Here is a 16315-nt window from a genome sequence, read left to right as displayed (position 1 = left end):
CTTTCATTGTTAAGACCTGAGATAGCAACCAACTGTTTTAGCAAGCAATAGAAATGAAAGATGAATGTGATTTATAAGTCAATCACTACTGTTCAGATCATCATACCAAATGGTGGAGGAATTGGCCGAGGCCCAAAAGGCCCACCGAGCTGAAATGGCGGTCCATACCAAAAGGGAGGTGGTGGAGGCCGTCGCATCGGGGGTTCCATAGGGGGGCCCATGAAGGGTACCCCTGAGAAAGGAGGGGGCCCTTTCATAGCCATATTAACCTGCAATTTAAGATTTGAAAGCATTTAAAAGTTTTAAAATTCCTATGTATTAAGACAAAGTACCAACACCGATAAAAGCTAAAACCAAAACAGGCACCTGTCCAGAGAACACCATCAGTGCAACAAAACTCTACCCACCCCTCCTGTGTATTCCCACTGACAGCTTACAGAAGTTAGAAGAATTCCACAAGAGGGAGCAGTTTGTTAGTGATTATATCTGCTCAGGAAAGGGAAAGGCAAGAGGACTGGCAGAGGTTATTAACAGAGGTGATTTCTGACCAGTATGTCATGCTGTATTCACTACAACCTATTTCAAAGGGAGTCCCCCTCCTCCCCATCACTTCCCTTTCATCACAATAGCTCATTACTTCCATATTAAGAATGAACAGAATAAAATGAAAAATACATTCTTTACCCATGTAATAATAGCTACTATTCAGAGTATCTTCAGTAAGTCTTTCATAATTATTCAACCTCTGAGATCTTTAAGTAGACTGTCTTGTTTTAAATAAGAGGGAACAAAAGCAAATGGATTATGATAATTTGTTGAAGGCCACACTGCATATTAAAGGGTCTCAATCCTAGGTTTGCCTGCAAGCCATGCTTTTCCCACCTCTACTCCTCTATAACAACGGGTCTTTGCTCTCTTTTAAATCTTCTACTACAAAGGGGTTTGGGGGTCTTATCTAAGCTGCCCTTAGACTGCTCCAGAGATGTATATTCCTGGAATATGTATACACTGGAACTTGAGAAGTATTTTCCATCACAATGCTATATACACAAATTAGGAAGACAAGTCTTTAATATTTACTTTCATTTACTGTACACCATTTGAGATATTGATTTATCATTTCCTATGAGTACTAGGTTTGAAACTAAACAATTAAAAATTTATTTTATTATAGAGCTGCAGAAGACCTACCAGATATAATAGCAACACAGTTACAAGAAAATGCACTTATGTGAACAAATGAGACCATTGCTTGGGACTGGCTCAAGAGGTCATTTCAGATTATCATTGTTGCACTGAAACAGTATTTCACTTTCAGAAAATCTGATACCAATCTAATTCAAATCACTCAAAATAGGGTTTGCACAAATGGAGGAATTCTTAAATAGCATTCTTCCAAACAAAAATAAAAATGATGAATTATATAATTTATAATGAATTTACTTTGCCTTAGAACATTCAACACAAAACACCATATAAAGTTAGAGTGATAACTTTTCACATTCTGTAGTTCATTATAGTTGTACACACTTAAGCCACATTTCCAAGGAGAAAAGTAAGCTCAATATTGCATGCAGTTTAAAGCAAACAAGATCAGTGTCATGCTCTGAATATCCTTCCCAGAAATGCACAGAATAAAACCCAATTCAGTTCTCAACCTCTAAGTACTTACTCCAACTGGATGCTCAGTTAAAGAAGTAATGGTAGAAACTGAGGGGGTCTCAGGTTCTTGGGGAACAGTTTGCTTTTTAAAAAACAAATGGGATGGTACAAATAGAACACAAAGAAGGATAAAGCAAAGAGCAAGTACTGTAGGAAAGCAACATGTTCCTGCACCACCACGTGATTCACAGTAACTACAGAACTTACCTTGCCCTCATCCGTCACCTTAGCTGGAGAAGAACTTTTGGAGCTGCTGTTCATGTGAGCTGGACCACATCCTGGGTCTGTTAGAGATCAAAGAATGGATTCAGACTTATTCTAACATGAAGAGAATAAAAATCCCGCATCCACAATTACAGATTCTTTGAAATTACTTGGTCTCTTTACCAGAGGCAACGGGTTTCCCAGATGCCTCAGAAGACCATTGAGTATGAGGTAAAGGTCCATCCATTGACCCTTGGGAAAAAAGATCAGAGCCCTTGTATGTATTTTTCAGAAGAAATAAACCACTGGTGGACAGGTCAGGGTTCAACAATAACTAGAAAGCAACATTAAAATGGGTTGCTCAGGGGCTGGGGTTGTAGCTCAGTTGCAGAGTGTTTGCCTAGCATGTGTGAGGCACTGGGTTTGATTCTCAGCACCACACCATCTACAATTAAAAATATTAAAAAAAAATGGGTTGCCCAATACATAAATCACAATTTATGAAGAGACTTAAGTAAAATAAAGAACTGCCTTGGGTTGATAGAACAGCAAATTAATACGTACTGGTCCTAAACTTTAAGCTACAGACTTGAAGTATGTGTAAGTTGGCTTTTCTTTAGTCTGTATAACCTGACTTCCAATCTTACCAAGACTACAGTCCTATTTAGAATTGGAAATAAGACTAAGTATTTCATATTGGAAATATGTATGCTACATAAAGTTTAAGGCTACTTTTATAATATGTGGAAAAGGAACACCATAGAGATTTAATTTAAAGATAAAGGTTTACACTTCACAGTGTAAAATTTAAAAGAAAAAACAATACAGGGACCTCCAGGGGAAAAAAAAATGTTTTCTATTCTAGAACAGATTTTACAGAAAACATTCACTAAGATAAAGTAAGAAATTATCTTCTATATATTGTACAGGCCCAAATTCTATGTTTTCATTAGAATATTCAAAAGGGAAAAAAACCAAAACCTTGAAGCAGTTTACTATAAAGCAACATGTGAATGCTCACCAAATCCATTTCTAGGCATATCTCTTTGATTAAGAGTAGCAGAAGGAGGTCTCCCAGCTGGCTCTGCTGTCAGTGAAGGGGAACAGTCTCCACCACTCACGGGGGATGGACCAAAAGAGCCATTATGGCTCAGTGGACCTAAAGACAACAATGCCGTGTTACTACTTTAAGGCAGCCTTCTCCCTGACACCAACCCCCACACCTCCCGCTTTAGCAAATCATTCAGATTATTTCATAACCATTACACACAGAAATAAAAAGTAATTTACATACATTCTGCACCAAGAAATAAAATAGCTCCTTTTACAAAGTGCCCCCTACCTCTCCGAGGAGGATTTTGTAAATTTGGTCTCTCCGGCATTGGTTTTACAATCACAGGTTCATCTTGCCGCATTGCCATCTTTTGGGTCATTTCCAGTAGTCTTGAATATTGAGAAAGAATGGGCTGAATTATGAAACAGCAATCATAGATAATATCTAGCATAACCTTAAAACACTATAAAACATACAGTAAGATACCAAAAATCACATACTTCTGTCTCAAATTAGCAGCTTCCCTTTTCTCTTCAGCTATAGCTCTTTCTGCAGAACGAGCTTTGAGCTATTAAAGAGAAAATATTCAAATTCAGTTGCGGTAGGCTATGCAAAAAATAAAGAAAAGGGGAAAAAAATCTTACCCAATTATCATGAGCTTTCTTCTCAAGCATAGCAATCTGAAAAAGGCAACACATTAAAAAAATGTTTTTAGGGATTCATTATTATAGCCTATAATTGTCTGTATTAGATATCAAAGAATTCTGCAACTACAGGACAGTATTAATTACTACCTGGTTTTTAAATGAGCGCTCGGTTTTCTGTAATTCTTCTTCCATCTCTTCAATTCTCCGCCTAAGAATTACAACAATTGAATAAAATTTGAAACATTCTGACCATTTTCTCTTTATTCCATCAGCTATACTTTTAAAGACTTTTATCATACATAAGAAAAACATTTCTAAAGTTATATGAATCCAGTGTGTTCAAAACTAATACTACAGACCAGGTGCAATGCCACATGCCAGTAATCCCAATGATTGGGAAGCTGAGGCTGGAGGATCACAAGTTCGAGGTCAGTCTCAGCAATTAAGTGGGAACCTATGCAACTGAGACGCTGTCTCAAAGTGAAAAAAAGGTCTAAGGATGTAGCTTAGTAGTAAAGCACCAAAAATAAATAAATAAATAAATAAATAAATAAATAAAATAAAAACCTAATACTAATAACTTCTTTATCATTTAATTGCTAGAGATTCTGAATTGATAAATTATAATTTCCTTAACTGTTCATCAGTGTGTTCTCAAGTAATTCTGCTAGAAATATCTTCCTCCTTAAAACTTTTTCTTTTTTTCAAATTATATCCATAGAAGATTTCCAAGGTCTATCAAATGCCACACTTTTGTGGGTCTTGATATAACACACAGCAAACTGATTTCTTAAAGAATTACTACAACATACAAAACCCCCAGAACTGTTTGCATTGACCAAGTTCCCTATGTTCTTGCCCATTGGGTACAAGTAAATTTTTGTTAACATTTTTCATTTGTTAAGTTGAAATTTATTTTTTCTCCTGTGTGAATTGAATGTGTTCATATCCTCTCGTTATTTATACTTCCATGCTATTTTCTTCTATCTACATAATGTAAAAAAAAAAAATTAAAAAGAAAGCTAACACTAATTCATGAGACATTGACACCCTCCTTTAGAAACTGAACTCACTTGTAATTTTTAACTTCCTGTACAGCGGAAACCACCTTTTCATCTGCAGCTGACAGCTGCTGCTCTTTTTCTAGTCTCTCACATTCTTCTTGACTCTGTTTCCTAAAAGAAAACCAGTTATCAAATCAAAAGTTTCTCTTTGTGAATATCACTTCCCACAATTCTATAAAATGCTTAGGCACATAAAATAGGAATTCAAACCTGCAATTTCATAAATCAAACTCTGGCAAATCACTTACATTTTCTAACTTATCCTCTTAATTCTCTACTTACCAGTAAATAAAATAAATGTGAAAACAACATGTGCCCCAAGGGCAAGTCTCCTGTGTGTAAGATAATAAAAACTCACTTTACTTCAATGTGGAAGATCAGGACTGATCAACCTAACATAATTAAACATATTAGGATAAAGCAGGGGATAATTCTTTTCTTGTTTCTGCCATGGGTAGGACACTAAGTATATCTTTGTCATGGAGGAACTCTTTTCTCAATCCAAGACTGGTACCATATAGTCAGTCAAAGAAAAAATCTTCTAGAATATATCTTTTAGCTATGCAATTAACCACAGAACATTTTTCACACTTTAGATATTTATTTCAAAAGAATTGTAAATTAAGCAAAAAGACAAATCTGAGTTTTGATAATGTCTATCAACCAGAAAAAGAAGCCAAAGTGACCCACTATCAGAGTATTATCTACTGACAAGTTTTAACTCTGATCATGAAACTCAAGATGTTCATCTACTGACACAAAGGTAGCCACATTTAATGATTTAAAAAATACTATTTTCTGCTATCTTTGTACTACTTTAGCCATATTTCCAATTCAAAAGATAATTAACTTGAAACTTAATTTTCCATAAATCAGAAGAACTACAGTAAAAAAGGATTACTGGTACCAAATAGAAAAAGGGGATAATATATTCTTATATAGCTTCTCATTTAATTCTTCAGCAAGTATTTTATGAGTGGCTATAATATACTAGTTACCTTGTAAGATGCTAAAGAATAAAAGAGCTCACTGTTTCAGGTATAAATGATGCCTAAAGGAATATAATAATTTTCCCCACTGGCTTAAGAAAGAATATGGAGAAAACTGAATCTTGAAGGACAGAGAGAATTTTGTTTCCAATTATCAAAGAGTTAGTCTGAGAGCACTAAGAACAATCAAAACATCTTTATAAGAATATAAAATTGTGTTTGAAGGGATCCAAGCTAAAAAGTCAGTGAAGATATATGTATGTGGCCAAGATCCATTAGAAAAAGGAATCTCAGAATTACAAGTAAGGCTGGCACTTTAAGATACTTTTCTCCTATTGAAGATAACACAAAGATATGAGTCTGAACCAAGCCTTCATTAAATTCCTGGGCTTAGAGGAAAAATGAGGCTACCAATAAAGGGACCCTTAATAAAAGCCCTAGCCTTTGAGTTTAGATTAGAAAGTACTGCACACTTAAGTGATGAACAGGCAAAAAAATCCAAAAGGAACAATACTGAAAAACATTGAAAAGACAAGTCATTTTTTAATTATCTTAATTGCTGACTAAGTTTAAAGTGACAATCTTACTCAAGTAACCTCAACACTTTTCTATAAGAAGATAACTTCGTCTTAGTCCTCAAATTTCATCTATAATTATCACAACAATGTTGGCCAATCAAAACTGACCAGGCACTCCATAAGACAAAATTCTGTGAGAAAAAATCCCACAGAAAAGGAAACCAGCTAATGGGGTTATCCGCGCATGTTTTAAAATCACTGTGCTTTATATAGTCAAAAAAGTAAAGTCAAGATTATGAATTTCAGGGCTGGGAATATAGTTTAGTTGGTAGAGTGCTGCCTTGCATGCACAAGGCTCTGGGGTTCAAACCCCAGCACCACAAAAGAGGAAAAAAAAGATTATGAATTTTGTCAAAGGATTAGAAACTATAAAACAAAGAAATAGTTGGGTGTGGTGACCTACCTACAGTCGAAGATACTCAGGAGGCAGAGGCAGAATTATGAGATTAAAGATAGCTTGGAAAGCAGTAAGACCCTAGTCCCTTATGAGAAAGAGCAAGGAGTCTGGGGAGGTAGCTCAATAGTAGAGCACATGGCTCAAGGTCCTGGGTTTGAGCTGTAGTACTGAAATAGGACTGGGGTTGTGGCTCAGTGGTGAAGCACAGGCCCCACATGTGTGGGGCACTGGGATCAGTCCTTAACACCACATAAAATAAATAAAATATTGTGTCGGGCTGGGGATGTGGCTCAAGCGGTAGCGTGCTTGCCTGGCATGCGTGCGGCCCCGGGTTCAATCCTCAGCACCCCATGCAAACAAAGATGTTGTGTCTGCCAAAAACTAAAAAATAAATATTAAAATTCTTTCTCTCTCTCTTAAAAAAATCCTATAAACAATAAAATATTGTGTCCATCTACAACTAAAATAATATTTTAAACCCTGAATTTTTTAAAATCCTAAACTCAATGAATGATTTTAACAGCAGATTTGGGAAGTGAAATAAATCCTAGAGCTTTTAACATAGGTCAGAAGAAAATATCCAGAAGAAGTAAATCCAGAATGTAGGAGGCAGGGGAAATCAAATTCTAATATGCATTATTATAATCAGAAGAGAGAATGAGGTAAAATCAACATTTAGAAAAAGACTCGAAAATTCAAGAAGTGTTTAATGATCCCAAGCAACATAACTGCAAGAGGAACAGTGGGTGGGGTGGGAAAAACTACACCTAGGCACTTCCCAATACAACTGTTAAAAAAAGAGAAAGGACTACAGAAACTAGAAGAGGGATAAGACCAAACAACAATGATAATGGACTCCTTAAAGAAAAAATTTAAAACAGATGGTAATTAATTGGATATTTTTAAATTGCTAAAACTAAGTAACAGTCAAAATTCAGTAGCCAAAAGAAAGATCCTTTAAAAATGGAAACTGGTTTTAACACTAATCATGAAGTTCATGTCAACCTAATACAGATTATAAAGGTAGCAATATTTAGTGAATAAAATACTATTCTCTGTTTATCCTTGTATTACCTTTGATACACTAATCAAATCTATCATTAAAGGACAATGTTCAAATAGAATGAAAATAATTTCAAATAAGAAACCAACAGTGTAGAATGCAGAACTACAGAAACTTTAAATATGTGTATAAATTGAATGAATGTCTTGTGGAGTTCACAGTATATGAAGTACTAACATACAATGCCACAACAGTTATCTGATTCAGGAGCTACTTAAAACCCATAAAAAAAAATAATAAACCTATTAATCTATGTCAGGTTTTTATTAAATCCAGAATATATACCATGGCCTTTAAATTATGAGAAGATGAATAAAATTATAATTATATAATTATAATTCCATTATAATTTATGATTACATCAAGCTTATACAGGGGATGAGGAAAATAATTAAAAATATTTAAACTATTAAAAAGATACAAGGAAGAAAAAAAGAACAGGTCATCAAATAGAAAGCAAATTCTTCATAAACTACACGCATATATTGACATGGACAGACTTATATTTTAGAAAGTCCACTCAAGCGGCTATAGAGAAAACTACTAAGAATTTGAAATAAGTTATATACAAATATAAAAAATGTAGAATGAAGACAGATGATCTAGGTTAGAAACAGAAAAGATGACACAGGCATGAACTAACATAGTACCTGGGGATCAGTAAAAAGAGTAAAAACCACAGATGATGACTGAATGAATTTTGGAGGAGTTGAGAAAAATAGTGCTACAATTTAACTGCATTACAAAAAAATTAATTGCCATTTAGGTCATTCAGATTACTAGTAGGGACAGAGAAAACAAGTGTTCTTTTAAAAAAAAAAAGTGATAAAATGAGAAATGTTTCTTTGAAACAGGCCAGGAATTTAGAACTGGCCTGAACAAAAATTTGAGATTCTAAAAAGGTCGATTGGAGATCACAGAATTTTAGAAAAGTTAATGGAAAGGTTTCAATATTTAATGCATTAATTAGGCAACAGAAGTCAAAATACCTAAAAATAGTTAGATCTGTAAGAAGGTCTGTCTTTGCTTTACAAGATATATATATATATATATATATATATATATATATATATATATATATATATATATATATATATATCGAAGAGTAAAATCAGGTGCAAACAAATAAAATCTGACACAACCTATTTTTAGAAAATCCAAGTATTTTTGTGGATTAAAAACTTCAAATGAACTTTCAAAAAATAACTAGCTCCACACTAAGAAGATTAATATATAAATATATTCTACAAACAAGTACTTCTGTAATCATAACTCCTAAGGTCCTTGCCACAGTTCAATTTTGTGTGAACATCTGAGATATTCAAGTCCAAAACTTGTACCATCAATAAGTAAATATTATCCCTTTTTGAAGTTTTTATTCTACTAAAACATGTCATTCCAAATCACTCAGTATTTTTAAAGGTCCAGAGTTAGAGATACAAGTTCAAAACATTAGAATTACATAACTGATCACAATGAAAGGTAATTAAAATAAATAGGGAGATCATAGAAAGGGTCTAGAACTTTGAGAGGTATTTCCACATCAGTGACTGTTAATACCATTTTACCACTTCCTGCCTTCATATGAATTTGACAATTGATTACGATGTCCTCACAGCCTTAGTTTATGGTTCCAACTACCTCAGGACTCTTAAGACTGACAATGGAAAGAAAAATGCAACTTATAGGAAACAAAACACAAAGGAAAAAAGACAAATCTCTACTTATTACAACTAGAAGAAATTGTAAATAATCTTAAGAAAACATAAAATTATCTATTAGTTCACACAGTGATAACAATAACAAACAATGAAAATCTTACTTTTGTAGTGCCATCTCATTTTTCTGGTAGAGTTCATTTAAAATCTCCATTTTCTGCCTTAGAGTTTTGCATTCCTCTTCTAGTCCAACTTTAGAAGACTGTAGTGAATTGCAGTCACCTTCTAATTTCTTTATTTGGTCTGTAAAGGATAAAACAGCTTATCTCTATATGTGTACAAGGACTTAAGAACTTGTTTGAGGGAGTAGTGCCAAGAAAAGTAAGAAGCATGAAAGCAAGAAGCCATTCTTTATCTTTCCAATAAAATTTTAAGTCTTTCCAACATGGCAATTTCTTCTCAAAAAGAACCCACCTTTTAGATTACATTTTGTGGGCATCGAGGCTCTTAGCATAAGTTGTAAAAGTTTTAGATCCTCTTCAACTACTGATATTGTAGTTTGTGTCTAAAAATTGCAGAAAAGAGAGGTATTCTTAAAAGTGAGGCACAGGAAGAATTCACAGGCACTATGGGACTCTTACAAAGAACTATACCCGAGAGACATCCATCATCTGCTTAATTTGATCTTTGATCTTCTCGTTCCGATCACCTAAAAAACAAAAGACTTTTGCTTTTTCTTTCCTTACTTTTAACTCTATATTCTCCTAACTTCCCCAAACTAAATAATGATTGTGTTCAAACACCAGAAGAAAAAAAAATCAATTAAATAACTAAACTGATTAGACTAATGACTTTTAAGAGAATTGCAAGCTTAGATTTAAAAAAAAGAGAGAGAGAGGTGAATTTCAGGCTGGGGTTGTGGCTCAGTGGTAGAGTGCTCACCTAGCATGTGTGAGGCACTGAGTTTGATCCTCAGCATAAAAATAAATAAAAGTACTGTCTGTCTTAAAAACAAAACAAAAAAAGGTGAATTTCTAGTTTGCACAACTAAAATGTTATCTATGCTATTCTTGTAAGATAAAAGCTTTTCTTCTCTCTCAGATCTATCTTCACCTGGGCAAGTAAGTGTCTTATTTAGAAAGATTCAATCCTCTATTTTCTCCCTGAATCTACTACCAGGTGTGGTTTGAAATACTTGCTATGTAAGCAATATCCAACTTGGGAGAAAACATCTGGAAATATTTTCCTCATCAGTAAACACTGTTACACTCCCTCACTCTAGCTTTCTGATAGTCTCTAGACTCTGTTCTCACAGCCTTAGTTTATGGTTCCAACTACCTCTGGACTCTTAAGACTGACTGTGGACCTTAAAACCACAGAGCCATAGAGATGATGAGTATCAAAATCAACTATCATCTGCATAAGAAATAAATTTCTCTTACTGTACAATGTTCAATACTCTAAGTATTGTACAGGATGTGACTATTGTAGCTGCAGTGTACTTACTAGTTTTCAATGGGATAGAAAGGTCAGTGTTCTTCACATGCCTATTGCTACATTATACCCCAGCAACCCACCTCTGCCAATGCAACAGACATATCTATAGATCCAGTGATATGTGTCTACAACCCTGAAGCTTAAGAAGAAAATCAGCTAGCTGAAAAGTGGCATCTGTATAAATACTTAATTAAAGACAGGAAAGCAAAAAAAGGATTCAACCTCCCTGAGACTGATCTTACCTGCTACCTCTCCGTTGGTTAATTCATCTGACTCATCTTCTCTATTTTGATCCTCAGATTCAGATTCACATTGTAACCGATTCAACTGTGTGATATAATTAGTCAAAGTCTAGAAAAGAAGCAAAAGGTTGGAAGACTCTCGATTTTAATTCAGAAGATTTCAGGAGAAATCATGAGATGAAACATGTATTTGGAGTATAAACTTACATTAATAGTATCATCTTTGTGATTAAGAAATACAAGTAAATCTTTCTGGGACTTCTCAAATGATTTGATGTGTTCACTGAGCTCAGCGTGTGATGTACACCAGTCTTTGACTTCCTGCTGCAACTGAAAAGTCAAAACACATGAATTCCTGTGGGTTAGGGAGGGGTTTCTGCACTGGATACATCAGGACTACAAGACTTAGACAAAGAAATAGAGAACCATACTCCTCGGTGGCCTGCCTCAATGGAGGGGGTTGAGACCTTGGTTAAGGAAGAGGGCAGAGTGGCCCCAACTCTCACAGCTGCAGTAAGAACATCAGAGTTCTCAGGAAGTTGACCCTGTTTATTGCATTCCCCAGAAAATTGCTGCCAATTCAAATAATTTACCTCCAGCAGGAATGGCTGGGCACATATGACTGTCTCCTAAATTTAGACTCCTTATCATGTAATCTTCCCTTGGCCAGTGAATCAGTAACTACTCAAAAGAGGATCATAAAATACTTAATTTTCTGGTTTAAAAAGTTTCTTTGAGGCTATGCAAGTTAATAACTGATTGACATTTGATAAGAAAAGCAATAATCCAAAAATCCAAAACAGATGGAGAACATATACATGCACTCAATTTAGGGAGCATGTTTAAACTTTGCATATCTAGAAAAGGTCCTACATAAATATTCCTTACCTCAGAAACAGATCCAAGAAAGATACAAGATAATGATATTCACTTCTCTAGTTTACATTATGTATGACATCAAATTTTCTTTACCTGCTCTTTCGTCGTCTTAAGTATGGTATTTTCTTTCTGAAGCTGACAGCATTCCAACTTCACCTTCTCTTCACGAAGCTTAGCTTCATTAAAGACAATTTGAAGCTAATGCAAAACACTAGAGTTAGTGAATTAATTTCAAAGAAAAAACAAAGTTATACTTTCCCAAACCAGACATCATATAGTTCTCATTTTTTGCACATTTTAGCACACTTCAAATTTTTGGTCCGCAACAAAACTAAGATATAGTATTAATATCCCATTATGCCAACTATCCCATTAGCAAGAGTTGGCAGCTTTACCTCTGAAAATTCAGAAGCATTCACTGAAATGACATCTTCAAGCTTCTCTATAGATTTCTTATTTTCAATTATCTGCCAGGTGAAAACAGAACACAAAATATGCATTAGGATTTCAGTAGAAATAGTGATATGTGTGTGTGTGTGTGTGTGTGCGTGTGTGCGTGTGTGTACACACATATATATACTAAAAAAGATAAACACAACAAAATATTTGTCAAGCCATTCCATTACATTTCAGTAATGCAGGGGATCCAGCTTTGGACTAAGCAAAAAATCAAGAACTGAAAGAGATGAGGGAAAATGAAGTCATAAATATTTCATGGCATCCACAACCTTACTGTTTATGAGATAATCAGAAAAAGAGGTCAAAGTATAGAAAATCATAATGCAATAATAAAATGTTTTAAAGCATAGAAAATTAATTAATTACTGTTTTAAATAAATCAGTTCAAATTAGTAATTTTTTTTTCTAGTGATAGAGAAAAAAAATTTCCCAAGATCATTTTTAAAATTTTCTTATCTGAAGTAAAAAATAATAAAATTTAAGGGAGAATAGACTAATCTCACATACAGAAGAATTCCCAAAAATTTATAAAGATATTCGCTCCTTAATGAAGTGGACATAACTCCCCAATCTTTGTTTGCAATGCCTGGGATTGAATCCTGGGCCTCATGCATGCTAGGCAAGTGCTCTACCATGAGCTGCATCCTGAGCTCGTAACTCTTCATACTTTAACTGTGGGCTGTGCATGGTAACTTCCAAAGAATATAATATGAAAAGGATTGGAAAGAATTTTTACAGTGAAGAAATCTGATAAATACTACCTCAGCTAGGTGATCAAGCTTACTTGGGGGTAGGATATTTCAGAACACACTCTCTACTATCTTTTGCAACTTTTATGTAATTACAGAAACTTATAGAAATTGAAAATGAAATATGTAAGTAAAATTTTTTTAAGTACAGAAAATTGATTAATTCATTACTCTTTCAAGTAAAAAGTAAACAAATACTGTTCAATTGGACAATAGTTTTTTAGTTGATCTGCATGTTTCCAAGGGCAGAGCAAAGCAATATGAAAATTATCCAAGGTTGAGAATAAAAATATTTCCTAGGCCCATAAAAATAATTTGTTGTATCAGTACTTAAAAGTTCCACAAAATGGGCACAGATGTGGGTTCAACTTCCTTGACTCCTAATCTTACTTTAGTTAACAGCTGGACTAAGTTCAACTTAACCAATTTTACAAAATATTTCAAAAGCCAAATTAAAGCAACACTTAGCAGCAAAACTCTTACCAAGTCGTGATTCTTAGCATTCTGTTCTCTTTCAGATTCTAACATAACATGAAGACTTTTAGCTCTCTCATCCAGAAATTCTTTAGCTTTTTCAAGAAGCTTTATTTTATCCTGGGAAAAAAGGTGTCAAGATTACTCACTCATTACATTTACTTTTGATTTAGAATGTAATTCCCCCCAAAGAAGGGATTTTTACCTTATATTTAGTTGCTTCATCAGAAAGAATCATATTTTGTTTCATGGTTTCTTGGATCTGTTTCTCTGATTCCTTTATCTATGTAAATAAAGCATTCAGAATTAAGATACACAAATTATAGTGCTACTATACAAGTTACTTCCAGACAAGTGACCCTTTCCAGAAGAAAGCAGTACTTAATACATATGACTGCTTAGAATTTGGATGATTTGTAGGAAATAATGAAATAAAAACTTTAAAATATGATTTTTAAATTAAAACAGGTAGAAATGATTCAAGCTAGAACCAAGGGAGAAAGAAACAAAAAAATAATTATACCTTCTGTTCATACTTTGAAAATTTCTGTATCAGTTCTTCATCTACTTTCATGAAATTGATTATCTTTTGGGCAATTTGCTGTTCAGTGACTAAAAGGGGGAAATACACAAGATTATTACAATCACTAAATGAAATCCAATTACTCAATCTACTAAAAGTAAAGACATGTTATATGGTACTATGAGGAAATACTTCTTAGCATAACTAGTATGCTTTTAAAAAGCAATCTATGCTTATTAGCAATAAGAGTATAAAATTATTAAAATTTAAGAAAAATATAAGAACAATGATATTTTGCTGGGTGTGGTGGTGCACACCTGTAATCCCAGTGGCTCAGGAGGCTGAGCTAGAAGGATCCCAAGTTCAAAGCCAGCCTCAGCAAGAGCGAGACACTAAGCAACTAAGTGAGACTTGGTCTCTAAATATAGGGGGTTTGGGATGTGGCTCAGTAGAGTGCCCCAGAGTTCAATTCCAGGTACCCTTCCCATCCAAAATGATATTTCAATTTAAGCTTATTTCACAGATGGGAAATACAGTAAAGTGTTGTAGCTTGATATTCCTCCCTTCTCAAAACACTTTCTTTTCAGAAAATGGAATCATTTAATTCTTTGCAAAGAAAAACAGAAATGAAAGCATACTGATTCACATTACCATTCTTTAAATTATCTACTCAATTACTTAATGCATGATTAAATCATTAGCATAGAAATACTCTTCAAATGTAATACATCTGCATTACATCAATATTCAAAGTTAATCTGCCCCAAATTAAAACTTATCATCTCCCTATCCACAATTTGTTCCTCCTCTTTATCTCCTATCTCAGAGTTGGAACCAGCATCATCTACTCAGTTATCCATGCTAGCAACCTAGGAATAGTAAAATTTTCAGGAGGTAAAAAAAAGTAATAGACATTAAAAGTCACTGTATCTACTTCTAACATACATAAAACACACATCAAACACCAATACAATACAAGTTTAAGAAACCTAAAAATTTACCTTGATATACTCTATCTTTTACCTAGAAGAGAGAAAAAAGATTAAATTTGATGTCAAACATCTGCTCAATAGAAACAGCATTCCTAAAACAACAGTCAGAATCATAACCAAGTGAGAATTTAATAACATTCTGGTTCAGAATAATAAATTTATAGGATTAAAAATAAGTAAAGGTTAACAAGAATTTTAAATTTAATTGGTAGTTATATTTCATAAATAGGCTCTGACATAAACACACTAAGATATGTACCTTATTTCACAGTAAAGATGTGTGTGTGTATGTGTGTGTGTGTGTGTGTACTCAAAATCATTTACTTGAGAATTCTAAATAACCAGGATAAAGTCTAGAAACAATCAAAAGGAATCTGAGGAAATGATATTAAGGCATAGCATAATCTTTGTACTAAGATATGCCACTTTCACTCACCAGAAAACATCTTAGAACTCCAATTTAAATTTGCCTATTGGCTGAATTTAGAAACTAATAGGCTACATCATCTTATTTCTACAAACCACTAAATATATAGCAAGAAATCTGAAAGGGAAGACTGCTAGAAGAAAATGCACAAGCAACAAGAGAAATGACAATTAACATATTCTGGAAAGGACAAAAACAATCATTTCCTAAAGACAGCAATAAACTGCCTGATAATAAAACCTAAGCAGAATTTTTTTAAAAACATCACTAAATTTCTTTGTAACTTAGCATATACTTGTCCTTTCAAATGTTATAAATGGTGATGGAATACTCAGATGTGTCCATGGATCATCCATGGGATATTCGTAATAGGAAATTGCATTCAGAAAACTCCAACACAGAAAGAAATGGCATTTCTTTAATGACATAGCCTTGCTAACCTTTTACTCAAAATGACAACAGAAGAAAATGGGAAGTAGCATAAAAGCAGTCATCTAAGGAAGAGACTAAAGCTCCAAAGTCAAATGCTGAAACTGAGGAGCAACAGCTAGGAACCAGATCCCACATAACCTAGTGAAAAGAGAAACAGGTATTGTTTCTTTCTTGAAATGAAAGAAACAAGAGAGAAATATAAAGTGTTTTCATGTTTTTCCCTTCTCTTTATCCTTCTATTTCCTTTTTCCTTTTAGCTGAGAAAAAGTTCAATGAGATTGAACTGTGAAAATTCCTCACAGGAATCCAGGCAAATGATTCTTCT

At 33.9% G+C, this 16315-nt stretch overlaps 1 protein-coding gene across 1 annotated transcript in view; it reads right to left on the bottom strand.

Annotated features, from left to right (window-relative positions):
- The window catches only part of LOC143641324 (transport and Golgi organization protein 1 homolog), a 40271-nt gene that overhangs the window by 1901 nt on the left and 22055 nt on the right, over nucleotides 1-16315 (bottom strand). The window contains exons 8-27 of the mRNA XM_077108582.1: nucleotides 15141-15162; nucleotides 14140-14228; nucleotides 13822-13899; nucleotides 13626-13736; nucleotides 12330-12401; nucleotides 12028-12132; nucleotides 11263-11385; nucleotides 11056-11164; nucleotides 9970-10025; nucleotides 9791-9881; nucleotides 9481-9619; nucleotides 4641-4742; nucleotides 3715-3775; nucleotides 3565-3600; nucleotides 3421-3488; nucleotides 3209-3309; nucleotides 2888-3025; nucleotides 2050-2118; nucleotides 1870-1946; nucleotides 107-269 (exon numbers count right to left, since the gene is read on the bottom strand). Of these exons, the coding sequence (XP_076964697.1) occupies nucleotides 107-269; nucleotides 1870-1946; nucleotides 2050-2118; nucleotides 2888-3025; nucleotides 3209-3309; nucleotides 3421-3488; nucleotides 3565-3600; nucleotides 3715-3775; nucleotides 4641-4742; nucleotides 9481-9619; nucleotides 9791-9881; nucleotides 9970-10025; nucleotides 11056-11164; nucleotides 11263-11385; nucleotides 12028-12132; nucleotides 12330-12401; nucleotides 13626-13736; nucleotides 13822-13899; nucleotides 14140-14228; nucleotides 15141-15162 (1810 nt within the window). The remainder of the gene's footprint in view (nucleotides 1-106; nucleotides 270-1869; nucleotides 1947-2049; nucleotides 2119-2887; nucleotides 3026-3208; nucleotides 3310-3420; nucleotides 3489-3564; nucleotides 3601-3714; nucleotides 3776-4640; nucleotides 4743-9480; nucleotides 9620-9790; nucleotides 9882-9969; nucleotides 10026-11055; nucleotides 11165-11262; nucleotides 11386-12027; nucleotides 12133-12329; nucleotides 12402-13625; nucleotides 13737-13821; nucleotides 13900-14139; nucleotides 14229-15140; nucleotides 15163-16315) is intronic.

The sequence above is a fragment of the Callospermophilus lateralis genome, unplaced genomic scaffold, assembly GCF_048772815.1.
Source record: "Callospermophilus lateralis isolate mCalLat2 unplaced genomic scaffold, mCalLat2.hap1 Scaffold_96, whole genome shotgun sequence".
In the NCBI taxonomy this organism is placed as follows: Eukaryota; Metazoa; Chordata; class Mammalia; order Rodentia; family Sciuridae; genus Callospermophilus; species Callospermophilus lateralis.
The sequence above is the reverse complement of the archived record's forward strand: the minus strand, read 5'-3'. Positions and strand labels throughout refer to the sequence as shown.